A 17,083-nucleotide genomic window follows, 5' to 3' on the forward strand; every position below is an offset into this window, starting at 1 on the left:
TGAGGTAAATAGAGAGATATGGCAGGAACTCCAAGACAAACCACATAAAAAGGGAGGCATCTCAAGATTCTATGCCCATCTACAACTCAAGGATAGTTTTATCAAAACGGCTCCAATGTTGGCATGGGAAAAAGAGGAACTACTTCCTAAAAATGATAAACAAAATCTATCTTGTCCCTCTTAAAGAGGAATTCCACCCAGGGGCTCCATTAAAAAAAAAAAAAAAAAATTAAAAGTCAGCAGCTACAAATACTGCAGCTGTTGACTTTTAATTGGACACTTACCTGTTCCTGGGTCCAGCGATGCGGGGGATCGAAGCCCCGCTCGTCCCCCCCCCTCCGCTCGTCGGCATTTCAACTGTGGGCGCCGGGCTGTGGCTTCACAGCCTGGCACCCACTCCACTGCGCATGCGCGATCGGCGCCGTGATTGGCCGCTCAATCACCTGGGACCTGTAATGGGTCCCAGATGATTGACAGGAGGGAGGGAGCAGAGCCGAGCCCTTCCTGTGCCTGGGGGGATGTGATGTCACCAGCCCAGGCAAAGGAAGAGGCAGACTACGAGGGACCACCTAGCAACAGGCATTTAGAGGTAAGTAAAAAAAAAAAAAAAAAAATATTCAATTTTTTTTTTTTTTTTTTTTTACAATTTTTCAGGTATTTTTGTTTTTTTGGGTGGAACCCCACTTTAAGCTATCAAAAATCTTTCCCGACTTCAAGGCCGACTATTGGAGAGGATGCGGACACACAGGGACTTTATTATATGTATTTTGGGAGTGCAGATGCCTTTGCAGCTTCTGGAATGGAATGTTCTCCCTAATCTCAAAAGGTCACGGCTTCTTCATCTCCCCAATACCAGAGCTGGCTCTCCTACATCAAAAATAAGACATAATCCCAAAACAATTCCACTTTCTAATTGTCCAAATTCTTACTGCAGCCCGTATGACTATAGCATCTCCCTGGAAAATTAATACAACCCCCTAATGTGTCAGAAACTTTCAAAAAATTACAAAATTCTGCCCAATATGATCATCAGAGCGAGAGCAATCATTCTAGCACTAGACCTCCTCTGTAACTCAAACCTGGTAACCGTGAAAAAAATTTAAAGCATCGCCTATGGAAATTCTTAGGTACCGTACTTTGTCGCCATTCCACAAGTGCGTGCAATTATAAAGCGTGACATGTTTGGTATCTATTTACTCGGCGTAAGATCATCTTTCCCATTATACAAAAAAATTGGGGTAACTTTACTGTTTGTTTTTTTTTTTAATTCATAAATATGTCCCTTTTCCCAAAAATGTGCGCTTAAAACAACGCTGCACAAATACAGTGTGATATAAAATATTGCAACAATCTCCATTTTATTCTCTAGATTCTCTGCTAAAAAAATATATATAATGTTTGGGGGTTCTAAGTAATTTTCTAGCAAAAAAAAATGGATTTTAACTTGTAAACACCAAATTTCAAAAATAGGCCCCTGTTCTGTTTTGTTATGCTTGTTTTTTTTTTTCTTCTTTTAACCCCCTTTTACTTATGTAATCCTTAAGTCTTACAAAAGAACAATCCCCCAACTGGGGTAAAAGTTATAATGATAACCTGTTTGTGTTTTGATTGCCTAAGTTGTTAAAAAGCACTTGTTAATCTAGAGCAATATTGCATACCGTACATGAGGATTTAATGACTGATCCAATGTAATCTCCAATACTGTTCAATAAAAATCAATTGAAAAAGACATTACAAAGAACTGGACGTTCCTCCAAAATTAATAAAAAGACGAGAGAAAAACTGGTCAAGGAGGCTACCAAGAGGCCTACATCAACATTAACCGCTTCAGCCCCCGGAAAAATTTTCCCCCCTTTCTGACCAGAGCACTTTTTGCGATTAGGCACTGCATCGATTTTACTGACAATTGCGCGGTCGTGCGATGTGGCTCCCAAACAAAATTGACGTCCTTTGTTCCCCACAAATAGAGCTTTCTTTTGGTGGTATTTGATCGCCTCTGCGGTTTTTATTTTTTGTGCTATATACAAAAAATAGAGACAATTTTGAAAAAAAAGCATTATTTTTTACTTTTTGCTATAATAAAATATCCCCAAAAAATATTTAAAAAAAACTTTTTTTCCTCAGTTTAGGCCGATACGTATTCTTCTACATATTTTTGGTTAAAAAAAAAAAAAAAAATTGCAATAAGCATTTGATTGGTTTGTGCAAAAGTTATAGCGTTTAAAAAATAGGGGATAGTTTTATGGCATTTTTATTATTATTTTTTTACTAGTAATGGCGGCAATCAGCGATTTTTATCGTGACTGCGACATTATGGCAGACACATCGGACATTTTTGAGGCCATTGTCATTTCTTTTTTTTTTTTTTTTTAACAATTATAAAGCAGCATAACATAAGATATAAAAATTATGACAATTTAACGTTGAAGCAATCAAAAGCTAAGTACAAACAGTTTAAATAAGCTTGATGGGGATATCTGTATAGGTAGATGTCAGCTTCTTCCCGTATTGGGTCATACAAACGGAAAAAAAAGTTCTATACAGTATCCATGTTTCGGACAGAAAAAAATAAAAAGGAAGATTATATAAATGAAGAAACATAATGTATCAACTACAAGTTCAAACAAAAGGATGCTCAAAGAGTAGTGCTAATGGGAATCAAAAAGATGCGGGGTTGAGAGGATCAAGAGAAAATATTGAATCGTCCCAATGTTTCCAAATTTTTTCATGTTGGGGAAGTTTACCTTCAATTTTTGCGGTTAAGTGTTCCATTCTGCGCATATCTGACTATGGAAAGAACATGGTGTAAAGTGGGAGAGGAGGTAGATAGCCAAAGTCTAGGGATGGCTCTTTTTGCTACCAAAAGTATGAAAGACCCGAGTTTCTGTAATGATTTAGGGAAGCCCGGGAAAGGTAGACCCAAAAGAAAGTGTATGGGGTTTAATGGGATAGATGTGGCAAAAAGTGTTTGTAATAAATTTTGTATCTCAGTCCAATACGCACTTAAGATATGGCAGTCCCAGAAGATGTGAAGATGACTACCTACGTACTGCCCACACCTCCAGCACAAATCAGAAAGAGAAGGGTTTTGGGTATGTAACAACTCAGGAGTTCTGTACCAAAGAAATAATATCTTAATAGCGGTCTCCTTTTGTGCCACACAGCTTGAAACTTTAAAAGCTGACTCCCAGATTTTCCCCCAATCCAACAATGAGATTGGTCTATTTAGCATTCTGGACCAATTTGTCATGTATTTATGTGTGGAGTTAGAGGGGGTACTGCATGGAGTATTTTATATATAGATGAAATGAGTTTTGGTTCATATGGGCCATTTGCACATAATATTTCAAAGTCTGTGGGTTTTTCTAAGGAAAAAAAACTGAAATGATTTATCTTTGTCTAAATTTTTTACATGACAGAAACTTGACATTTTAACAGGGGTGTGTAGACTTTATATCCACTGTATACTGAAACTAATTGACCTGTGGTCACTGTTTCCTAAATTGCCATGCATTTCTACATCCACGATCAGGTCTGTATTGTTAGTATTCAGTAGGTCTAGTAACGCATTGTTCCTTGTTGGTGCAATTACCATCTGACCCATGAAATTGTCCTGTAAGACAGTTAGGAAATGGCGAGCCTTAGCCGAATGCGCGGTTCCTTCCGCCTAGTCTATGTCTGGAGAATTAAAATCCCCCATTATAAATAACGCTTCCTGTCCTTGCTCCCCTCCTCCCTCTGGTTAGGGGGCTTATAGTATACTCCCAGTATTACTTTCCCCTTGGTTTGCTCTATTAGTGATGTTGTCCCTCACATTCACTTCTACATCATTTCTGATATACAGACATATCCCCCCGCTTTTTTTTTTTTTTACCCTCCCTATCTCTGTGATATAGGGAAGACCCTTTAATGGCTGCCAGCCAATCATGAGAGCTGTTGAACCAAGTCTATGAAATTCCCACAAAATGTAAATTCTTCTTGTACAATAGCAGCTCTAGTTCTCTCATCTTGTTTGCCAGACTCCTGGCATTGATGAACAAGCCACATATTTTTGAATGGTCATATACCATTTCCTTATTGGGTGTTGTGAGGTTGCAAATAGGACTTGTTACTATACTTACCTCTGATTTAGGTGCTTTAGTCAACCTGCATTGATGCAGCAATTCATGCAAAAGGAGCCCCGACTAAGTATTGAGTACATACTATACTGTACATGGACATACTTTCCAGTAAGCTAACATTTTAGTATTAAAATGAAAATTTTTTTTATTGGTCTTATGTAATATCCTAATTTTCTGAGATACTGAATTTTGGGTTTTTACTAGCCGTAAGCCATAATCATCAAAATGAAAATAAAGAAATGCTTGAAATATCACTCAACAAATCTATATAAAATATGAGTTAAACTTTTTGAATCAAATTACTGAAATAACTTTTTGTTATTATAATTTTATGAGATGCACCTGTATATGAACCTAATGAATACATGTAACATGGAATTCAACCCTTTATTACAAACCCAATGGTAACCCAGGGTTACCCGCTTCCTGGCGGCTTTCTCTGGTCCCTACCCCCCCAACACCTAGTTTAAAATCTGTGGCCATCTTACTTCCCAAAAGAGCTTTAGCATCCCCATTAAGGTGCAGCCCATCCTTACTAAAAAGAGTCGGTAACTGACTGAGAAGTCAGCCCAGTTCTCAGCCACTTTTTCAGTTCCCTAATCACCCGCCAAAAGACCACTTTATATTATAAATCTCAGCATCCTCCTTTAAACTTTTCTCAAGTATAAGCTTTGGATAACATCTACATTTTTATTAAAAATCATAATAAAGACATGACCTCACAGCCAATCCGGTGAAAATTCTTTCAGACCTTCCACACAAAAACTTTATACAGCCACGCCACCAAAAAACAGAGGCCATCAAAACTTTCCTGGATAATTTACCCATCCCACTTCTGTTCCACAATCATAAAAATTCATTAGAAGCTCCCTTCACAGAAGAGGAAGTTCTAGGCGCTATCAAAGAACTAAAAAGTGGATCTGCTCCGGGTCCCGACGGACTGTCTAACCCTTATTTTAAATCCTTTGCCAACATCTTAGCTCCACATTTAGGCAAAATTTTCAACGCCAAGACCCAAGGAGACACACTAGACTTGCAGCTCAACTCACTCGCAGCTCAACTCTGCATTCATTGCGGTGATTCCCAAACCGGATAAAAACCTGGAGGAAGTTAGCAACTATCACCCGATCTCTCTTATCAACTGTGACCTTAAAATACTAACCAAAATCCTAGCCAATCGATTTGCTTCCTTCATAACTGAATATATATACAAAGACCAAGTGGGATCCATTCCTGGCAGACAAGGCCCAGACCAAATTAGGAGGGCGATTGACATAATATCTATTCTTCAATCTAACTGGGAAGGGGGCCCCAAACAAGCAGGCATGTTACTCTTTAGACTTAAAAAAGCCTTTAATTCCGTATCCTGGCCATACATTTTCACTCTACTGGAAAGGTGGGGCTTTGGAGACAGATTCACGGGGCTAAATCAGATCTCTCCATTTTAAACCCCAAGCGAGAATACGCCTTCAGGTTAACAACTTGAATCCCATCCATATTACAAAAGGCACCAGGCAAGGCTGCCCACTATCCCCACTAATCTGCGCCTTAGCAATTGAAACTCTCGCTATCACTATTAGGCAGAACCCAAACAAAGGGAGTAACATGCGGCACACAAACTCACAAGTGCGGACTTTATGCAGATGACATCCTATTATTCCTCACTTCACCTACTACCAAATTTACGCCAGGCTTTAGAGGAATTTTCAAGCATCTCGGGGCTTCAAGTGAATTACTCCAAGTCTCTAGCTATGAATGTATCTCTTCACCTTCAACCACCCATCCCTCCAAGCAGCAAACAATTACTTGTAGAAACCTTTGCCACTTTAACCCTTCTCTTCTCTATTCTGCTACTGACCACCTATATGACATAATCTCTCCCCTGTCCTGTCCTGACCTGGCCACTTCTGTCTACAACAGTTCAGATGCACTTGCTCCTCTAACCACACGCAGAATCAGGCCCCGACCATTACAAATCTGGCAAACAACACTAGAAATCTCAAGAGACATTTTCATGCTCTTGAACGACTGTGGCGTAAAACCAAATGCCTGCAAGACTTCACCTTATATAAATCTGCCCTTCTAAAATACAATTCCTGCCTCCATGCTGCCAAACAAGCCTACTTTGTCTCTCTTATTAATACCGGGTCATCCAGCCCTGTCGGCTCTTCTCAACCTTTAACTCTCTGCTTCATCCCCCACCCCCTCTACCCACTAACTCACTCTCTGCCCAAGAGACTGCAAATCACTTCAAAGACAAGATTGATGCAATTTGTGAGGACACCTCCACTGTGCGTACATCTTCCCCACCCAACATACCTTGCCTAACAGCACATTCATTACTCTCCTATTTTGAATTGGCTACTACTGAAGAGGTTACAAAACTTTTCTCAGATGCCCACCTAACCAATTGTCCCTCGGATCCTGTTCCCTCACAACTACTATGGTCACCCTCTTCCTCTATCCTATGCTCCCTCACTCACATCTTCAATCTCTCCCTCTCTAGTGGCACCTTCCCCTCCCCTCTAAAACATGTGCAGATCACTCCCATACTTAAAAAGCCCTCACTGGACCCCACCAACGTGAACATCTTAAGACCCATCTCATTGCTCCCATTCACCTCTAAACTTCTAGAAAGCTTCACGTCTACAACAGTCTTAGCTCCTACCTCAGTGAAAATAACCATCATGACCCCTTAGTCTGGCTTTTGCTCGCAGCACTCCACGGAAACTACCTTACTAAAACTCACTAATGATTTACTAACTGCTAAAACCAACAGCCAGTACTCCATACTCCTACTACTTGACCTCTCTGTGGCCTTTGATACTGTTGGCCACCCGGCTGCTCCTCATTAAAACTACAAGCAATACCCCACCACACTATAGACTTTAATGTGGTCTCCCCCAAAATCTTGTCCACCGATAATGGCACTGACCCTTTCCTACAACCTAGCGCTCTGGGACAAGTTACGCAAGTCTAAAGCCCTAACCTCAGTCAGCAAACCACTGTCCCATTTATTCAACAACCCCGACTTCCCCCCCAGGCCAGAACACTGTGGCATTCAAACGGTGGCTGGACAAGGGACTGTACCGAATCTGGCACTTTTTCTCTCCTGCAGGCCCTCTCTCCTTCAAAGCATTGCATTTACAAACTGGAGCTACCCACAAGAGAACACGTCAGATTCCAACAAATCTCACACTCGACACTCTATTTGGTCGGAAAAAAACACTTCCACCTAGATACACGGCATATGAACTATGGTGTGGACAGGGCCTGGAGCAGAGGGGAGGGAAATCGATCATTTACTCATTACTGGCACTCCCAGACTCTAAATCTCCTTTCATTACAAGGTGGGAAGAGGAGCTACAATTTAGTTGGGATCTGGAGGCCTGGCAATCTGCTTGCTTTAAATCCTTTAAGGGCATCTTGAACACATCACTCAGAGGCCAGTATAAAATTTTTTTTTTTTTTTTTTACAGAAAATTTTATTAAACAAATCAGCATTACAATACAAGAAATTAGTACATTCATTACGGTGATAATAATGACAGTAAGATTTACCCTTAAGCGATTGCCACCATTTATCAGATGCTCCAGATGTGCAAACGACAGAAGTTTCACTTAACCATACTCCTCATGGCTCATATCATCATAAATTCTTAGATAATATAAAGTAAATAACCCAATATTCAATCAAGCCTAGTAGGGGCGGTGGGGGGGAGATGGGGGGAGAAGAAGGGGGGGGGGGGTGGAGGGAGGAGAAGGAAGGGGATGAAGGGGAACGGGCATAAGAAGAATAGACGTGAGATGTAGGATGTCCTCTACTATGTTTCACGTCCTACTTATGGGGTAGGGGGTTCAGGGTCCCCGGAGGCGTCCACCCAGGACGACCAGATTTTATCAAACTTCCCCGGGCATTGCCTACTTTCATACGTCAATCTATACAGGGGGGAGTACCTTGTTCACCGACCTTATCCACGAGGCAAGGGTAGGAGGCTCTACCAGTTTCCATCGCAGTAGAATTTCCCGCCTAGCCTAGTACAACGCGAAGGTTAGACACAATTTACAATACCTATCACCCTCAACATCCTCCAGATGACTGAGCAATAGTATTTGGGGATCAACCGGTAAGTTTGAGCCTATGACATTGCTCAGTGTGGAGGCCACTGCTGACCAAAAGGGTCGGAGTTTGGGACAAGACCAGACCATGTGCCAGAAAGTGCCCACTTCCTGTCTGCATCTCTGACAGTTGGGATCTCTTTGATGGCAAATGCGCGCCAATCTCTGTGGGGTGAAATACGCTCTGTGTAGGAACTTGAATTGTATGAACCTATCCTTTGCAGCGATCATGGAAGGAATGTAGGATATTAAACACTACTTCCATTCCTCCTTGTCTAAAGAGGGAATATCAACCCTCCACTTTTCCCAGGTTTTAGTTAGTTTGGCATCGTACTCCACTGTAAGGTATAGATAGTGTTGAGAGAAGCTTCCCCATCACGCTGGAAGTCAAGAGCCTTTCAATGGAGTATGGTTCCAGAGTGAGGGGGGCAGGGAACTGAGCCTCAAAGGCGTGCTTCAGCTGCCAGTATCTGAATTGGAATGTAAGGATGTAAGGATTAATGTAAGGATTCCCTTTTTTACCCAGAGAGAGGGGTTCGGTATAGTGTAAAAGTGGGGGAGCATAGGGTTACCCCATAGGGGCATGTGAGGTGAAATGTAATTGGGCTTCCCATAGATTTTCCTAGCCTCACAGTGGCTCGCATCGGAGTTGTCATGGACAAACTGGCCCTGAGACCATGAAACGGGAGATTGCTCAGGGCAGCAAAGGAACCCAGAATGGCTGCCTCCAGAGTGACCGCCGGATTCTGCGTGGGCTGGGAGAACCACCAACGAATCATGACCAAAACAGCTGCCCAATAGTAGGTTTGAAAATTCGGTGGCGCCAGTCCCCCCCCCCCCCCCGAAAGTGGGAGATATAAGATTTGCTTGGCCACCCTGGGTGGCCTCCCAGCCCAGACAAAGTGTATCAGCAGACTCTCCAGCCTTCGGAAAAATATCCTAGGGATGGGTATGGGTGTGTTGCGGAAGAAATATAGATATTTGGGAAGGTAAATCATTTTTAGTAAATTGACTCTGCCAACAGGGGTCAGTGGAAGGGAACGCCAAGCAGCACACCTAGCCGTAAGCTGTGCCATGAGTGGACGCAAATTGTTGTCCATGTAGTCTTGGACTTTACCGCTAATTTTTATCCCCAGGTATTTGAAGTCATCTACCCATTTGAGCTGCGGGTGTGGTACTCTAGGGGTTGAGGGATGGAGCGGGAAAAGAACCGACTTGTCCCAATTAATGCGAATCCCCGAATACCCACCAAATCGGTTAATCAGATCGAGTGCAATCTGCAAAGAGGACGACGCATCCGCTAAATAAAGCAGAGCATCGTCCGCGTACAGTGATAACTTCTCCTCAATGGGACCTACCTGGAGTCCCCCTTACCCCAGGGTCAGCCCTCAACAATACAGCCAGGGGCTCCATCGCCAGAGCAAATAGACCCGGGGAAAGGGGACACCCCTGTCGTGTGCCTCAAAACAATTGGAACTTCCCCGAGAGGCATCCGTTGGTACGTATTCTAGCTGAGGGGCAATGGTATAGCATGCGGAGCCATTTCGTGAAACCCGGGCCGAACCCGAATCCAGAGAGCACTTCCCATAAGTAGCCCCACTCGACGGAGTCGAAAGCCTTCTCCGTGTCGAGTGAGGCCACCGTTCCATTAGTCACCTCATCTGCCCTGTCTATGTGGGTATGGAGGCGTCTGATATTAATGTCAGTTCCTCTCCCGTACATGAAGCCTGTTTGATCTCTGTGGACGAGAGCAGTAATTACCAGGTTAAGCCTATTGGCCAGTACTTTTGCCAGTACTTTTGCATCCACGTTCAGAAGGGATATAGGGCTATACAAGGAGCATAACGTGGGGTCTTTCCCTGGCTTGGGGATCACCACTATGATCGCTTCGCTCATTGTGTCTGGGAGTTTTCCGAGGCACGTCGATGCAGAGAAGAGGCCCTGAAGTTTATCGACTAGTTCTGTAGCATATTGTTTATAAAACTCCACAGGGATGCCATCGGGTCCCAGAGTTTTCCCTGTCTGCATTGATTTAAGTGCCTGTAATATCTCCAAGGACGTGATTGGAGCGTTAAGCTTGTCACGATACGTTACTGTAAGGGTTGGGATATCAATGTCGTCTAGGTATGCCACCAGATCCTCCCCTCTATAGTCTACCCTGGACCTATAGAGGGATTCGTAGAACTCCGCAAAACAGCAATTGATCCCTTCCGGTGTATAGATCAGCTGTCCCGAGGAGTCCCTAAAATGTGAGATGCTCATCCCGCCCGCCTGTTCCCTGGAGAGCCAGGCCAACAAACGGCCTGACCGCTCTCCCTGCTCAAAAATCAGTTGGGATTGAGCCAACATTTTCTTCTGGGTAAGAGAAGTACGGAGACGAACCACCTTCTTCGTCATAAGGTGTAGATGCGAATAGAGCACAGGGTCTCGGGTACAAACAAAAAGAGCCTCTGCACTACTCGCCTCCCCTTCAGCCTTAACCAAGTCTGCCCTACGCTCCCGTGGGACTCTGGCAATAATGGTCTGGTAATGTCCCCTCGTCGTGGCTTTAAAGGCATCCCATACAACTGCGGAGTCAGCAGAGCCCACATTTACAGCCCAAAAGTCAAGCATTTCCGTTCTAAATTGGGAGTCTACTGCAGTGTCTGAAATCCAAAATCTGGAGAGCCTCCATATCCTTTCTACTGAGCCAAGGGAAAGGTCCAGTGACAACAACAGTGGTGTGTGGTCGGAAATTCCCCTAGGCAGTATTTGTATGTCTGTGACCCGTGGGAGGACCTGGCTCCCTGCGAAGACCAAGTCTATGCGGGAAAACGTTCTGTGAGAGGCCGAGTGGCATGTGTATGGCCTGGTCTGTGGGTGACGCCACCTCCAGACGTCAGGCCATAGGTATCCGCCCACTCAGCCAACCCAGGGCAATGATGTCCCGCAGGAGTTAGTCAAAAGCTGGGTCAGGGACCAGATTAAAATCACCCAATATAACATTGTTGTCAGATGCAAAGTCGGCCATCCTGCCGGTGATCTGATTGAGCACCAGCAAGGATGCCGGGGGAGGCAAATATAAGCCCACAATGGTCCACGTTAGAGAGTATATTTTAGCATGAATAATAACATACCGACCATCAGGGTCCAGGGCCAAATCCAAGCGCCGAAAAGGAAGTGACTTCAATACCAGTATAGTAGCACCCCTAGAAAATGAGGAGTGCGTGGAGTGGTAGTGGTGTCCCACCCATGTTTTTTTTAGGGCCAGAACCCTACGTCCTGTTAGGTGTGTCTCTTGGAGCACACATATAAGTGGGTTATAAGTTTTAATGAATTGGAACACCAGGGAACGCTTGACCGGGGAGTTCAGTCCCCTGGTTGTTCCAGGAAATGATGTTAAGGGAGGACATGACCACCAGGAATATGAAGAATGTTAGGATCAATGGAATTCACGGCTCCTGGACTGGACCCTGGGACCCGAAGCGGACACATCCGTAGACAGTGCAATGCTGAGTCAATTATTTTAGTACAAATATCAAACAAAAACAAAACCAAACTAAAAACAGATAGAGGATGCCAATATCTAAAGTAGATGAAACTAGCCCCATTAGGGGAACTTACCCCACCCCCCACCCCACCCGACCCCCCAAAACTGAGGCGGGTTTCAATCCCGAACATATTCAGCTCGCCGGCTGCAACAGGGGGTCCGTGGAAGAGGCGAGAGCTCACCCCCCCCCAGACTTCACATGGGGGGAGAAGCAGCAGTTCAAGCGGCTTACGTACGTGAGATCTCCGCTTGTGATACAGCAGGCTGTGAGGACTTAGAAAATCAGACGAAGGGAAGTAGCCCATAACGCGACCCCACAGTGAAGTCGATCCATCCTTGGGTGGAGATACCGAACAAGAACTCCAGCACTCCTCAAGGAAACAAGCATGTATAAAAGAAACTTCATATTTCAACGGTCTCCTGACCATGTTCTTTGGCAGGGGCCTTATCTTAGAATTTCCCTGGTAGGGATAGTGAGCATCCCCTCACAAGTCCGCACACACCATGGATTGAACTGGGCATAACCTGTGCAACGTAGTAAGTCATCCATGTGGAAGTTCGTGTGGCAACTCAGACCTGGGCCCAGGCTATGGTGAGTAAACAATGAAAAAGGGTCATACAGCACATACCAGGTAGACCATCAGCGAATCTGTGGTATTGAGTCCAGCCAGGCGGAGGCCTCTCTCGGAGTGGTAAAGAAATGAGTTGTCTCGCCGTCCTGGACTCTCAGGCGAGCAAGGAAGAGTACACTGTAGCGAATGCTGCATGATCGCAGAGCCGCTTTAACTTGGTCAAAAGATTTCCTGAGTTTCTGGGTCTCTACCGAATAGTCGGGGAAGATCATCAACTTCGTGTTCTGGAATCTGAGGTCCCCAACGTTTCTAGAGGTGCGGAGAACTTCATCTCTGTCTCTGAAATTGAGGAGACGGAGGATGAAGGTGCGAGGGGGGATCCAGGAGGCCCCGGCTTAGGCGGGATGCGGTGCGCCCTCTCCACCGTGTAGTAAGGTGACCAGCGGGCCTCGGGTAAGAGGTCACAGAGCAGACCCTCTATGAAGGAAGTAGGATTGTTCCCCTTTGCCCCCTCCGGTAACCCAACAATGCAAAGATTATTACTCCAGTTTCTGTTCTCCGCATCCTCGGCTCTGTATTCAAGGGCCTTTACTTTGGTTTGAAGCGTACGGAGTGATGCTCCATGTTCCGCAATGGTGTCTTCGGTGGTACTCAGTCTTTGCTCCGTCTCAGTGACTTGCGATCTTATTTTATCTATATCTTGGCGAATTAGACCCATATCCATCTGAACTGCTTCAATCTTTGTTGTTAGCGTGGATTGGCAAGTAACAATGGCCGACATGACGTCCGCCAGCCAGGGGGGCCGAGAGTCATCCGACTCCATAGTGTTTGCCTGCGGAGCCCTGTGGGTGCTGCGTCTATTGAGGGCCTCCGGAGGGGAACAGGTGGGCGTCTGAGGGGAGTCCGGTTGTGGTGGGAAGGTCAACCTCTTACCCCCTTTGCTATATTTTGCGCTGGAGTTCCTGCGCCTCATTCAGGTGTTGGTGGCCCAGATCTGGGCAATTATCAGCTGGCTGTGGGAGCCCATCTGCAGAGTCAGGGGTGTTCAGGCAGTAGGTAGGGTAAGGCGTGTGTCCCCCTTAATAGTCTTCCCCCTCACCTGCAAATGTATGGTGCAGAAGCTGTCCACTTCAGGCCTACACTGGCCCACAGGGATGTTCAGCCCAGCCACCACCCTTCACAACCGGGTTGAGAGGGATGTGGGCGCTCCAGGATCTGTTCCGATATCCAGGCAGTTGTCCCCAGCCGTCTCAGGGTCTCCTCCACCAGACCAGGAGGACCCGGCACTCCTCCAGTCAATCCGACGGCCCCGGAACTCCAGGAAAGGCCCCGGTCGAGGCCTAGTGAAACGTGTGTGGGGGGGGGGGGGGGGGTGGGGGGGGGGGGGGGGGAGTCCCCCCACTGGTTAGCAACCATGTATGTCTCTGCCGAACCTCTGTTTCAGAGGAAGTCAACTTACAGGCACAATGGCCCACATCTGGTGGGAGTGTCCCAGGATACGTCCCTTCTGGAGAAAAATATCTTCAACATTATAAACAAGCTGGCCGGTCACCAGGTACCTAGATCTCCGACAATAGCCCTACTCAACGAACAGATCCCAAAGCCCCTACACATACTAGGAGGCTAATCCACTTTATACTAGTGGGCGCTAAACTAACGATAGCTAAAGCTTGGAAATAATCAAACTTTTCCACCAAAGCTGCCCAGAGGAAGATATCATGGATTATGTCCCAAGAAAAACTAGTATACGGTCAGACACCCGCACTAAATTTGAAGCCACATGGGAACCGTGGGCTTAGTACATGGGTATCTCTCTCCTCCCTGTCAGTAGGCCAGACTGAGACTAATATCTCCACCCCAAAATTATTGACAATAGACAACACCAAGCGGTATCTCCTTCTCTCCTTCCTCCCTTACTCTCTCTACTCTATCCTACTCTCTTACCTCATTTACCTCCGTTTAAACGGGACAACAGTGTAACGCATATAAATCAGCAGCTCTGCGTTCCAGATGCTTGAAGGAACTCTAGAACCGTTTTGTGCTAATCCTAGGTCACATGGTGGGGAGGGGAGGGGTTCTGGGGTTGAGACCCCCACCCAGCACAGTCTGATCCCCTTGGGGGTGCTGGGTGTATGAAAGGGACTCCCCTGGCCCTTTCCGTCCTTACCATTGTACAGCTATAATGGTGTCATCTTCAGTTGCACAACTCACCATTCAATTTGCGCATTGTAATTGTTCTAAGTTCCTTTAACAACTTTACGCATATACGGGACACTGTCCTAACCGAATCAGTCTTGTTTTTGTATTACAGCTATGTTTAGTCATATCTTGAAAACTGACTACATGTATAAGCTATTGAAATCTATACACTGTCACCCTGATGTTAAACATGTTTGTATATGTTTGATTACAAAATAAAAACTTTTTGACATTAAAAAGATTGAAAAAAACAAAAACAAAAATCATAATAAAACAAATAAGTTCTATTACTTGTAAAACTTACAGAAGATTCCACAATAGAAGGTAAAATGCCCAAGAGAGATGAAACTCTGCGGCCAATACCAGACAGCATGCTTTGCCCTTGCTGAAGGAATCGCTGGTGGATTTTCCCAGAGGAATCTGGCATTAATCGAACAAGCTGATTTCCTTCTGATGACAATATGAAATTGCCGGTCTGTATGGAGGAAAAAAAAAAATCATCATGTACACAACATTGACTGCAAAATTAGATGCATAAGCCGTATTAAAACGCAAAACCAAAAAGGTTATAAATATATTACAGCTTACTGATTATTTGATGTAGTGGCTGCATTAGGTTTCTTTTTTAGGCTTCCCCCCACCCCGTTTTCACCTGGTGATCTGGCCAGTAACAAACCTGAATTAAGGAGCACCGGGGCACCTCTGGAGAGCAGCATTGTTACCTACTTCCACCCCAGGACAATTCTGGCATTCCTCTCCTATATGTAAAATTTGTTTTTGCTAGAAAATTACTCAGAACATATACACACACATTAATATTATATATATATATATATATATATATATATATATATATATATATATATATATATATATATATATATATATATATATATATACATACATACATATACACACACATACATATGTAGTGATAATATTAGGAGTATAATAGAACCCATAACCCACGTGAAGAAATAGAATAAAACCTGTAGACATATAGAAGAGGACAGTGATGAAAAAGTGTCCATTAGAGCCAAATGTCACAGTGAGAAAAATGAATGGAAAATAAATTGTGTGTGTGAATACATAGAGAAAAACTGCATGCAAAAAAAACCCCCATGGTGATTACCTTCTTGGCTCATTGTGTAGCCAGAGGTCCAGCTCCATAAACAGTAGTAAAGATAAGTGTGCAGAGTGCTGACAGATGAACTGTCAGAAATCAAATAGGGGTTATTTGTATGCGCCCAGTGCAATTCCCGGGTCCTGCCCAGCATCACGCTGGCCTGGCAGAGGGGGAGAATCCGGCATGCGCCAGAGTAACTCCCCAAGTGTCAGCCAAGATGGAGAACACCCGCACGTGACAGGACGTCCAGAGGTAACGAAACAAGCACAGTGGAAAGGCGTGGTGCCGATGCGCAGGGGGAATGCTCGCCCGATCCCCTGCATCCAACCAGGTGGAAGGGAGGGGAGGGGGGGGGTGTCCAGTATGCATTGCAGCTCCCGGATGCAATGCCTTTGTGTATTTCCTTGGTCTCGTCATACACGCCACATTCAAAAGTTCCACCTTCCCCCAATTTTTGCTGAAAATAAGAGATACCTGAATGATGCCTGTAGCTGCAGGCATCATCCAGATATAACCACTTCAACCTGAGGACATCATATGATGTTCTACAGGCGGAAAGTGGTTAATCTAGGGGGGGGGGGGTTTGAGTGTTAGATGTACTAGAAAATGTAGGTAATTAATTGAAGCCGAACTCCTGCTAAAACTTTATAGGCAGTTAAAGCAACATTTTTTGTTCTTTTGAGATAAAAGTTTTATATAGATAAAAGCTGACCATTGCAAGCACCCGTCAGTAGTAAATTGTTTGTCTCAACCCCGTAATTGCTCCATCTACAGACAGCTTGCCCTGCTGAAAAATAACAGACTTACTGCCCAGATCACCAAAAATAAGGGAAATAAAGTCTAGCTAATGAAGCTAACACATTTAAAAATTGGGAAATTGCAACATAACACTTGCTCTTTACTAAACTTGCGTTTAATGCGTCTAATTCAAAGAGGGCAAAAAATGATTTGAGATAAAAGACAATTTGCTTTCTGCCCCAACTTCCCAAGAAACAAGTGATTTTCACAGTTATACGCCATCATAACGTGTAAAAAAAAAAATCTATTTTTTTTAATGTTTTGCATTATTTTTTTTACCTTCATTATCCAAAAATTGTGACAAAAAAAATGGATTTTTAAAACAGCTTATCTGTAAAATCCTTTTCTTGGAGTACATCACGGGACACAGAGCACCATAGTAATGACTATGTGGGTTTATATGCTACCTTTAGGTGATTGGACACTGGCAACCAATAGTAAGAAGGTTCCTCCCATATAACCCCTCCCATACAGGAAGTACCTTTAGTTTTTTTAGCAAGCAATGAAGATCCCAGAAGAGAGGGGAGGGACCTCTGTGTCCCGTGATGTACTCCAAGAAAAGGATTTTACAGGTAAGCCGTTTTAAAAATCCATTTTTCTTTATCGTACATCACGGGAC

General features: G+C 44.3%; 1 protein-coding gene across 1 annotated transcript in view; it reads right to left on the bottom strand.

Annotated features, from left to right (window-relative positions):
* Positions 1-17,083, bottom strand: part of NUP133 (nucleoporin 133) — a 1,112,480-nt gene that overhangs the window by 934,055 nt on the left and 161,342 nt on the right. The window contains 1 exon segment of the mRNA XM_073627602.1: positions 14,845-15,015. Coding sequence (XP_073483703.1) covers positions 14,845-15,015 — 171 coding nt within the window.

Source organism: Aquarana catesbeiana, linkage group LG04, assembly GCF_042186555.1.
Source record: "Aquarana catesbeiana isolate 2022-GZ linkage group LG04, ASM4218655v1, whole genome shotgun sequence".
In the NCBI taxonomy this organism is placed as follows: Eukaryota; Metazoa; Chordata; class Amphibia; order Anura; family Ranidae; genus Aquarana; species Aquarana catesbeiana.